The 12,706-nt window shown below is 32.4% G+C and overlaps 1 protein-coding gene across 2 annotated transcripts; it reads right to left on the reverse strand.

Annotated features, from left to right (window-relative positions):
- Positions 1 to 11,056, reverse strand: LOC147079810 (protein twisted gastrulation-like). Of its 2 annotated transcripts, XM_085944434.1 has the most exons (6): positions 10,929 to 11,056; positions 7,221 to 7,444; positions 5,288 to 5,449; positions 3,142 to 3,271; positions 2,329 to 2,397; positions 1 to 1,345 (listed from the first exon to the last, which is right to left on the reverse strand). In XM_085944434.1, the coding sequence occupies exons 1-6, from the start codon at positions 10,949 to 10,951 to the stop codon at positions 1,240 to 1,242; spliced, it is 714 nt and encodes a 237-aa protein (XP_085800560.1). In that variant the 5' UTR covers positions 10,952 to 11,056; the 3' UTR covers positions 1 to 1,239. The 2 variants fall into 2 exon arrangements, with proteins under 2 accessions (XP_085800560.1, XP_085800568.1); XM_085944442.1 differs by lacking the exon at positions 7,221 to 7,444 and having other exon boundaries at positions 1,106 to 1,345; positions 10,929 to 11,038.
- Between the last annotated feature and the right edge of the window lie 1,650 nt (positions 11,057 to 12,706).

Here is a 12,706-nt window from a genome sequence, read left to right on the forward strand (position 1 = left end):
GAGATATTTCAATATGAAAGTTTAGAGATGAAGGAAAAATCAGATTTTAAGGCTTTATCTACATTACATAATTTTTTCACGTCTTCTAATAAATTATTTATGTTACTTTTACTTTTTGACGAAAATTAATACAACTGGAAGGTTTTGAAGAAGGCAAGGTGACTAAAATGTGATTTGGTGACTTTTGCTTGTTAGTAATCTGGACCAATGCAATCTTCAGCTAAAGTAACTATTCTTATTTAGTTACTGTTGCTTGTTTCAGACAAGTATTAGAAGTTTTCAAATGACAAATCAGTAAAAGGCACCATACATAATTTAGTAAGTTTTGCTTCTATATTTATAACAAAGGATTTATTTTTAATAGTCTCATTAATGTCTATCCGCGCCGCCTTTAATGGCTGATGCTTAAGATTTTATCGAAAGCCATTCAGTGAAAAACAAATAATTAGGATGTACCTAAGTAACATTTTACTAACTAATGTACCGTGGTGACTTTTTCACCTTAAAGAAGATAAATTTACGTTTCGGGTGACATAGTCAACTCAAAACTGCCTTTTTGTGGGTTTGTAACTTTTGCCTGAATGGTGACAATATAATGTTAATTTTATTCAATTCCAAAAATTTTATTTATTTAGTCAATAACTATTTCGTTTGGCACTCTTTTATCAAGTGTATTAATCTTGATAATGGTATGGAGTTTAATATAAATTGATAGTATACTTATGTGAAAAGAAATTCTAACAAGCAAATGTCATCCCAATTAATAAATCTGATTATTCATAAGTAAGTTAATTAAATAATTCAATTGGATAACAGATCTTCACCCTTTAATGGTTCATCGTCAAAACTTAAAATACTACGGCTAGATTTCAGCACTATACTATGGCAGAAAAATACTTCAAAATATAATTTCTCATAAAAGAAGAAAAGTGTTGTCACTGGGATAAAATAAATCGTAAAAAGAAAATTTTAAAAGATAAAATGAGACAACACAGTACTGTAACGATAAATAATTTAAAATATGCACATTAAAATTCACAACTACAATATTAAAACTAAGCCTACTAAACTACCTATTCAAAATATACAAATAATAAAAATTGGCAAATCAAATTTCAAATATTTTTGACTTATGACCACCGTGTCCTTACAACCGTCAGAAAGTCTAATCATCGGCCATTTAACCCTGTATAATTAAGTGATATTCGTCCATTTAATTTGTTTATAAAAACATTTTTTTTAACTAAATGAGTCAGTGGGCTGCGGATCCATATCTTCACCATAATCCAAAGCATCTTCAAGTGGTTCCTCTTCAATATGACCTCCTTCACCGCACGCCAAGCATCTGAAGAGAAAATTTAGCAAAATATCACCGAAAGCATTTCTTCTGTACAGCAAAATTAAAAATAAACAAAATATATAAATTTAGTATGGATTGAATTGACTCCTTTCATGAATAATATCAATTAATAAGTTTCTCTGAAAATTTGAAGATTGAATAAATACATCACGGTGAGCTCGTTTTACAAACAGATATAATCAATAATTGATTATATCTGTAATTATTGTTAATGGTCAATAAAAATCATTGTGTTTAATTAAACCGTTTCAAAATTTTCTTTTATATTTGACATATTTTCTATTCAAAGGATAAAGCAAATCTACGAATTTGTGCGTTTATTCCATCTTATAATATACCTAACGAAATGACCATTCTACCATTCATTATTGTGAGGGGTAAAAAGAGACATCTATTCCATGTATTTAATCCAGTGCGAAAACCCAATGGGGATTGGTTAACAACTTTCCTCATAAAAAAGTTTATCCTTCCTTCCCACCTCCACCCCATAAAGGCATATGGCAGTAACTCATGCAGATTGGATATAGGATGGCTTGCCTCATATACCGCAATACAATAAAGCAGTCAGTGGAGTATTGCACGAACAGATTACGATCATCACGAGTTTTTGGTTCAAAATGTACTACGGAATGGTAGCTTCAGTCCGATAACATTTGAAATACATACCAAGGAAAATGACATTGCACACTTTTTGCCCATGGCACAAGCTCGCCGTAAATGCATGTGATGCGATCGTAATGTGTTTGTGCCATTATTGTAACACAACAAATGTAAAATACATTATTTTGTATAATATGCTTATAAAGTATTGTTTTGTGTGATCTATAACTATTGTGCACGCACACCTAGCACTATCTTTACAAGTATGAAAAACTTCATCTTGTCATTTAAATTGAAATATCTTCGATAAATGGAGAAATAATAAACTAAACTTGTCATAAAACCATGATAAAACATAGTAGCCATACCTGCTTTCATCTAATCCATAATTAGAACATGTGTCCCCAATACATTCGCAGCATCCATCTTGAAACCAACTGGAATAAAAAAAACATTTCATTTAGAAACATCAGTCAGACATATTCGATAATAAAATTGAAATGTTCAATTCATGAGTTGAAACTTAATAGCGAGCCTGCTAAGCCAAAGGCGGTTAGGGACATTATGGCAAAATTTTGTTATTTATGGGGTAAAATTATTTAGAATGTTATCTTCAATGTCCCAAAAGTGCACCAGTAAGGGTGACAACGTTCTTTTGGCAGGGTAATTAGTGAAAAATATAAGTCAAAAGTCACAATTGCTAAAAGTTTGAATAAGGTCAAGTGACAGTTCTTTACATTAATATTCTTTAATTATTTTTTTATTATTTTATTTATCTATTATGGCTTAGTTAAGGCTGGGATTAATTAAATTTTTAAAATTAACCAGCACCATCTGCAAAGTATACTCTTTAGTTTAATTAAAACAAAAAAAATTACTGACAAACTTTAGTTTGTACTATATATGCCGGATCGCCACAGCCTACTTTCACCCTTTGCCGCTGCATCGTGGTCTATTAAATTAGGCCACACAGTCACACATTACAAGGAAATAAATCACTTTTTTTTATATTTTATACTTTATAACTTATTGCTGTTTGAAAATGGATCCCCCATTTACATTCACATGAATTATTTTGAATGAAATACAGAATTACTGAATTTCTTTTAGATTATAGACAACGAACTTTTTTTGCTAGTTCTACTGAAAGCGAACTAATTTTACAGTTTAAAACAATTTACCGGAAACTAGATGACCCCATGGATTGACAGCTGGCTTTACATTTATTCCACGACATGCATTGTGACATGTAGGCTACAGTACAGTTCGCAGCGAGGGAGTTCGGTTTCATTGTGTCCAATTCAACATTTTCTGAAAAAGAGAAAGAAAATATTATTATGTAATGAAACATTCTAGCAGCCGCAGAATTTATTAGGTGCCTTATCGGTATTTAGTCCAGTGGTCTCCAAACTCAATAAGTATGTGAGCTACTTTCAAAAATTTAAAATGTCTGGTGAGCTACTTTTTAAACAAATTTATTTATTTTACATATTATAATGAACATAACAAATTGCAAATTCAAAGCGTTCACTACATGACATAAAATACGTGAGAAATGTGACATAATAATACAATAAGTAATAAAATAAGAAATAAAATAAGAAAAGATATACATATTCCTTCTTTATAATTTTTTATCATCATCCTTTATCATACCATAAATAATATTATTATATTACTTTAAATAAATTAGGATATCGAACATCCAATAAAACATAAAACGCGTACTTTAATTATTTATTCATAAACAAAATAATAATTGAAAAGAATGGCATTCACTTTTTTCTTCCACAATTTTTTCAATTCTTGGTGAGTTACTTGTCACTTCCAACCGAATGCAATTATCAAGATGTACATCTATTAGTCTGTTTCTATATTTACTTTTAACCACAGACCACCTTCATAGTGGAAAACATTGATCGCATAAGTAGGTAGATAAAACAATGGCTTCATTTTGAGCAATAAAATTTAAGAAACAAATTTATAAATATGATAAAATATCCTACCGATTTGCCGTTTGGCAATCACTGGTGTAGTCTATGCCCACTCTTTATGGAACTAAAACTTTTTATGCATAGTAAACGAAAATTCCCAGGAGAGTGAAAACTGCTGAACTATGATGAAAAACTGTTTTGTAGTATTTTTTACCTAACCTAACCGAAAAAAAAATATTTTTTCAAAAACGGTACATGTTCAAACACGTGCGTTACCATGATCTTACTCCCTACTTCATTTATCGTTTGTCAATTTATGGCTACGGCCGTATGTTGTAGCTTAACTACTGGGAAATGCCAATAGAAATGGCGTAAAAAAAAAATACTACCTTATTCTTAGATCAATAATTATTATAAAGCAATCATTATTATCACATTTGAATGGTCAAAGACATAGCTTATAATCGGTATCTTTAGAATTATCTTCAAATGTGTTAATCGTGCCCATTTTTTGAATAATAAAATGCCTAATTCTTGTCAAATTTGGGATCACAAAGATTATAAAATATAATTTTTTATCGTAAATGTCACTATATAATGTTAACATTAATTTTACTAATGGTTTTTTAAATGTGTTTAAAAATTAATAAACCTAAAAAATCTTAACACCACTGCACATGGATGTAGTGAAATATGACTATATTCTAAAACATTAGAGCGAGAGGTTTAAAAGAATACTATTTTATGTAATAAAAATATTTTATGCAGTCATCAGATGTTTAAAATAAATATAAAGAATAATAAGGCTTCAAAATTATATAAATAGATTATTTTCAACGTTTAAGTAATGTTCAGGGTTATGCTCTGAAAACACCATAAAAGCTCCATTTTGACCTACGCTGAGCATGTGGGCCCTTAACAAACGAAATAATACGCATGGTGACCAGAGTCCATCCAAAGACCTTTCAATTAACAGGTGCCCATGCTGCCGATTGCACTGTTTGGTCATCAGGTGAGTGACAACTTTTATCTTTATGACTTACCTTTTTTGATATAGGTAGATGAAAACTATTATTGTAGACACAAACCAATAACAAAATTATTATTATATTTGTATGAAAATGTCCTAACTGTGTAAATATGTATGCAGAAGTTCAATGGCTCATATTCCACATATTCCTGAAGAAATTTAGGTGATGACTTCTAAGAATTAATATAATCTGCCATCATTAAAGAAGCAGACACTTCGGTTATAGTCGGTCGTGGTTATTTATATAACCAATGAAGTAGATACCGTTGATCACTGCATAGAATTTAACTCATACACTCGAAGAATATAAGACTTAAGAAGAGAATCAGTCACACAACAGGCATGATTATTTCAAATACTAACGCAAAGAGCGATCCAATGGAATAGACATAGGCCTCCAACGTTTAAGGGAGTCAGGTACCGCTGTAAGCGCTGCGAATAGACCAGGCACACCATCTGGAAACTCCTCCACATATGACTTGTGACCCATTGGACTCCCCGCGGCTACAGTGCCTGGACACATGTCTGAAAAAATAAAATTATTATAAAACTGCACGTTGATTATGTCAAAGAAGTTTCATTTATTATTAGTAAATAGTAGACAGCAAGGATTTAAACCAAAACCAAAACTGCTCTTTATTTAACTCTACTGCCCAATATTACAGTATGAATCAGATTCAGGGAACCCAGAAATAATGGGAACTGAAATACCTAACGGGTGTGGAGTAACAAGCAACTGATCTCGAGTGTGGAGGAATATGGGATAAACTTAAACACGTGTCAAAAAAACGCCTGTCCTTCGTTCTGACAATCTCAGTTTATGCGCTGACGCTCATTCAATATTGGTGTATTTGAAGGTTGCAACAGACACTATTGCATGCCTGTGTGATTCATTTTCATAGGACACTCACACATTCAAAACCCTGCGTAAAAATGTAGTGTATTAGGGAATAGCCTATTGGAATTCTATTCTATTTATCAATCTGTTCTGTGATCAGATTCTTAGGCAATAGCCGCATACTGACTGAGCGAGCAGCCTCGCCATAAATTAATATACGTATAAGTCAGCACGCGACTCGCCTGAACGTTGCCGTGGCCAATCCAATCATTGTCGGTTTATCGATGCTCAAAGGTGCTGAACGCAGCTGCATTTTTTTGCAAACTGCCTCGCGCAGTTATTTTCGCAAAGCAAATTCTCGCTCAATCAGTACGCGGATAATCAGCAAATAGGATGAGAGAAATATGGATATCTTTAAGAGAAGAATCTTTCAATATGTTTGAAAACATTTGAAGGTTGAATTATGATGAGGAATTGTGCTCATTTCATGGGTCATGTGACATATGAAAATGGAGAGTGCGCTTTATCAGCCGCGTGCATAGAATGCCCTAGGAGTTAGCAGCAAGACTAGTATGGGCAGTCTTTAAGGGCAAGGAAAGACGTGGACAGCCAAAATTTAAATTTTACTATTTGATCACAATTCAGATTTTGAAACTTCAAATGAGATTTAAGTTTTACAAAATCAATATATTATGGTCAGACTTGATAATTTGATAACGAAGAGATATTTATATTACATGGCATAAAAGTATTTCATATTATGATTAGGTATCTATATGTATCATTCTGTGGCAAAGGGTGGAGGTAGGCTGTTAAGATCCGATATAAATAGGACACACTAAGCTTTGTCAGTCATAAACATTTATTTTCATGAACTAAGACTACAAATTGCAGATCATCAATATTTATGGCACTATAACCCTTGGCGGGTTTTGGCCTCCTTCAACAACTTTCTCCATCCTGGACGATCCAGCGCCAATACTCTTAAGTTACTCGCATACATAGCTCGCCTAACTGATATATCCTCCAGCATTCTATGCACGTGGCCGATCCAGCGCAGTCTCAACATTTTCATATACCATGTACATCTAAATGCCATCTTCTTGAATAACCCCAAAGATTCTTCTCAAAGCTCTCCTTTCAAAGATATCAGCACCATCTGCAATTTCTATTCTTAGTTCAATGAAAACAAATAAATATGACTGACTGTGTGCACTGTTTATGTCGGATCTTAATAACCTACCTCCACCCCTCGCCACTGGTGTCATTATGACAAGAAATAGAAACAAATATCTCCCCCCCAAAGTTTACGGAATATTTAGACTTACACTGTAAATTTCCACCGAATTCTTAATTTTCGACCTATTAGCAGCACCACCCCCCTCAATGTATTAGTAATGTCGCAATCACACATTTTTGTTTTAGTAATAAAGCCTCGAAAAATAAAATGAAACTTACCAACACATGAGCAACACTCGCTGTATAAATAGCTCAAACAACTGTAACAGTCTTTGCAGCATGAGCAATGGGTGAGGTCACACTTGCACGACTGGGTTAGCATACATTTGGAAACTACGCTGGCACAGACGGCTTCGTTACAAACTGCCGCCTCAGCTGGCACAAATACTACCGCCAAGGATATTGATAACATTAATGGCAGCCAAAGGGACAGTGCGGGAAAACTAGACAAAAAAATTACATGTAAAATTTTCATTTCGCGGTGCACGTTTTCCTCGACACATTGCAATCATTGAAACAGCATTGTCAGAGAATAATGAAAAACATAGATGTCAATATATTCTTTTAGCAAACTATAACACAAAGCGTGATGGTTTATTTTAATTGTGATATCAATTTTTTGACTACTGAGATTATAAATTTGTTTTAGTCCATATTACGCATGTGGTTTTTGAATGTATATTTGATCCAGTGCAGGGATACAATGGGCTGGAAGAATGGCTGACTATTCGTCATAAAAAATGTTTGTTATGTGATCAATCTACAGTCTGTGGATGCTCATAAATTCCACTTAGAAATGAACATGATAATTTACTTTATACTTTTATATTACAACTCTCACCCAACCGAAAATGATATATAAAAAATCAATATTTATTAATTATTCCCATTCGCCAACAAAATAAGAAAAATTTAAGCAAAGAAAATTATTTTCATAGAAGTTAATTTGAGTTACATTGCTAATTTATTATTTTATACAAAGCTCAATAGTGAACTGTTTTAGACACCCATGATACCCGAGCAGTAACATGACAGCTTATAATGTTGTTGGTTCCGGGTTCGAATCTCGGGTCTGGCAAATTCGAATGTTGTTTTTTCAATATGTGTTTAATCCGGAGTATGGAACTAATAAGTTGAGCAAGTGCAAAACAGCCGTGTCACGTAAAAAAGAAATGTGTTTACACAGGCTCATGTGATTGAATGAATCGAATAATTTGATCTAAAAAATGTGTAAAAATTTTAGTTCTGTGTAAACATGATTGGTGTGTATTATAATATGGTTTCTGGAGATATTAATGACTGACATTGGTTTCCAACTGACGCTGTTGCAAGAAATCGTGCACCGATAAAGAAATTTTACCAAAGCAAGAGGTCATTTTCAAAAATGGCAATCCAACAAGATATTCAACTGAAATGTACGATTATCTCTAATTCGCAATACACAATAACTCATTCAGCGCTTAATTTAAATTTGGCCACTTTTGATAATCACATCTGCAATAAAACAAACACACAAAAAAAAAAAAAACTAAATACAAACTCTAAAAATATAGCAAATCTAGACACAAAAAAACAAAACGACATTATGATTTATTATTTAAAAGCATTTAGATAATATGAATGCGTTTCAGCTATGGATAGAGATCCGGTAGGACAGTTTTGCAATTGGCAATGGAGAGGAATGGACTGTTGAACCAGTTTAAGTAATTAATAAAAGCTAAGTATTCATTCTGAATTGTACACATAAGCTAGACTAGACGTAGATTCACATTACAATCTATATTGAAATCTAAAAATTTTAAATGTTTATATTGCAATTGATCATGAATTGTAAAAACATGGTGAAATAATAATATGTGTAAAGGTTGGAATTTTCCCTCCCTTCCTTTCCTCTTATTTATAAATTATAAGTTGTGGGTTGATCAAAGTGTGTATGGTATATTTTACCTTTTAACTCTTTACATTACAATAATTTGATACAACACGAGTATAATAAGTTTGAGGCATAATTTATAATGCTACAACTACAGCGTAGTCACACCATGTACCTAGTTCAATTGAATAGCTTACTTGACTCCGATAGGACTTATGGCTAACTGCATTTATCCAATTTTAGAGTGCAAGCAAGGCTACTGTAGTGAACTAAATTTCTTGAAGAAGCCAAGCTCGACTTAATTCTAATTGATAACTGGAGGTCAAACACCGCCTTTTATAGTTAGATAGGCGACCATTTCTCTGCCATCGGTGTGATAATGTTTGCTGCGCACTGTGGTGGGAGCGCGCGGTAGTGGGAGCACGCGGACTGTGCTGTATGCGACATCCGACTGTTGTTTTTACTAGTTAATTTTAATGTTTCAAAAGTCTAAGTCCAGACTAATAAAATAGTATACAATTGGATTTGCCGCTATAGAAATGAATGTGCACAAACATGTGGTTTATAAATACATGGCCACATCATACAAATTTTGTGCACGCTTTAATCCACATAATATTCCACGACACCACATTAAAGATGAAACAGTTAAAAAATCCCGCAAACATGGCCATACTTGCTTGTCAGTGCATTTGCACATGTTCTTCATCCGCGGTGGAATACAAAAAATAGTTGACATGCTTTTATACACATGGTTATAAACATATTTTATAAAAAAAATAAGGACGTTTTATATAATGTTTAAGGGCGGATTTTCATTTTAGATGTGGCATTTTCTTCTCCAGTGTTTCCCAAATTTTTGACATCTGTGTTTCTATAATTTTTATAGCGCTGAGTACCCCTCGTCAAAAAAAATGCATAATGCTTTAATAACAATCAAAAAAAAAGAAATCTTTTTTAGCACATAAACAAAATTATAATAAACGAAAAATAAAATATAAATAAAACAAATAAAAGTTATATTATAAATAACATTCATTATAATCAATGAGAAGGATGAAATCGTTTATGTTGATACAGATCATCATAATTTGGTTAAGTACCTGGTTGTTAATTTTAATCTGAGATGTGGTTCCACATCTAAAAGCATGTTCCTTTATTTTGACTTAATGTTTACAAATATGCTGAAAAAGCAACTTCGCATAGATATGAAGCTGGAAAAGGCAAATATGTATTTCAGGACTTTCTCTGTTAAAACTTGATACACTTGTATTTGCAATCAGAATGATGTTAAAGTACATTCCTTATATTTATTTTTCAAGAATCCATTTGAAGCTAATTCCAACAATAATTATTGTTCTTTTTCCGATGTGATAAACTTTCTAGCATGGATGTCGTATTGATGTTGTATGAATGCTTGTTGTACCAAGCGCAGCCAACCGCCGGTACAGCGCGTACCACCACCAAACTATTCCCGTACCACACATTGGGAAACACTGGTCTACGCTGGTCTATTAACACTCGATTGTATATGCTCCTGTCAAAGCTAAAGTTGGTGCTTTATATTTATAGTGTACCTTAAGTGCTGGAAAGCTGGACAACGAAATAATCGCAGGAAAGGCTAATCCTACGGCCGAAAAAGACAGGTGCCAACCGAAGCGAAAATATTAAATAATTATAGCATTATTAACCTATTATTGAATAATTCAACATAACCTAGCCCAACCATTATATCAAAACAATCCTATTATTACGAAGGCATTAATAATAATATTATGAATCCAGAATCGTTTGAAAATCTTCTGGTATAATCTTGGGTAGCATCATAATATGGTGGTATATTGGTAATTGTTGTTTATTTTCTTAGTAAACAACAATAGATAAAATAATGATGCGACCTCGAATAATAATAATATGGTATCTTAATAGACAAAAGTGACATGTTGATCGTGATTCATAGTATACACAGGAGGATATTTTTAGTAACAGAAGCAAACTACAATTAAATCTAATCTACAAATAACACAATAATATTTTTGTTTCAGTTTACTAACCTGTAGCCTGCTTTACCCATCATATTTTTTGATTTCTTTTATAAACAATGTAACTTTATCTAATCAGCACTCTTTTGACGGCATCAAATTGTAGCGCAGTGTCAGTGATCATAGATAATATACACAGTGTTGCCAGATGGAATATTTTCACAGACTTTTAGTGTTGTCTATTAAAATTTTAATTGACTAAACATAATATTTGGTTTCCCAATCGATGGGTCGTGCTACACTAGAGTACCAAATAATAGTTTTAAAAATATTTGCAATTATGTTAAATAATATTCTTTGTCAGTATCCCCATATTTGAATAACAGACTGTCGAATGTGGACCTTCTTCGGACGAAATTTCACAATAATATTTATTAGATATGTAGGTACATTACATACCTACCTAATTATTTATTTTGTATAAAATTTGACAAATAAGATATTTTGCTTTTAACTAACCTAATCGATAGAAAATCAGAATATTCAGCTGCCGCTTCCGGCAGCAAACATTTTCACCATAAAATTAATAAAATTGCAATGAATGCATCCACAAACAAAAACCGTCAGTTAGGTATCAGTTGAAAATATGAAAAATAGTTTTCGAGAGACTGAAATTTTTAAAATTTCACACTAAATATATGGGTACTAGTAAAATGAATCTTAAAGCAATGTTTACTCATTTAAAAGTTAAAGTAAATCTGGCACGTACGACAGTGTAATATCCGATAGTAAACATAGTTAATACATACGGCATGATTATTGATAATCAACATGAAACAAAATAGTGAAGCGACGAAACATTTGTAATAATATACCTACTACTTGGGATTTCATATATTAGGAATGGGTAGAATAGGTGTGACGAAGTGATGATTTATAATTCTTTTCTTTTTTTACCATCTCTAATCTTAATAGGATCGTGTGGGCCCTCTCAGAGTGTAGGTTTGTACCTATAAACATATTTTTGGTTTTTACGATAAATGGATGTTAGTCACTTGCTCAACCTATTAGATCCATACTCTGACTCCAAACACAAATTGAAAAAAAATATGCGTATTTGGCAGACCCATGCTTCGAACCTGAGACCCATGACATTATAAGCCGACGCGTTAGTCGCACAGCCATCGTGGGCGTTAATAAGCATGTGCACATATTATAATGAAAGATAGAATGAAAGAAAATGCGAAAACTCATCTAAATATACATAAATAGATAAATAATTATTCAATGAAAATTTGATGAACGATACTCAACATTAATTTAACACAGTCAATGAAAGAAAATGTGATGAATGCGGATTCACATGTAAACTTTGATAAAGTAAGATAAAATTACGTAAAGCATACTCTCGCAAAGGAAATATCGTGATGATTAACCACATGTAAAATTTAATTTTATGATTACTTCATGTTGACGTGTTCTTTACCATATAAACAGTACGCAAGTTTCATGGGGGGGGTCATTGACGCGAATGTTATATAGGTATCAATTATTTAGCTTCATGATAAATCTACCTCAGTAGATTTATTCTACTTGGCTATTATAAATGGGTGTCACAAGTCGAAAACGGTTAGGAACCAGCGTAATAGTAACTACGCATATTCCACAACGGTTCTAGGTGCCTGCATAATATCCAAGATAGACGAAAAAATCGGCATCATAGAAATATCATATTATTGAATAATAATGTGTAAGGTCAAGGTAGGCAGTAAATAATATATCATTATGCTTAGGTACAATAAGTTTGTAAAAGTCACTTTTTCATTATTTATTATTATTATTTCATTTCA

Source organism: Rhyacophila brunnea, unplaced genomic scaffold (genome assembly GCF_057557595.1).
Source record: "Rhyacophila brunnea isolate RB1 unplaced genomic scaffold, BYU_Rbru_1.0 scaffold_1, whole genome shotgun sequence".
Classification (NCBI taxonomy): domain Eukaryota; kingdom Metazoa; phylum Arthropoda; class Insecta; order Trichoptera; family Rhyacophilidae; genus Rhyacophila; species Rhyacophila brunnea.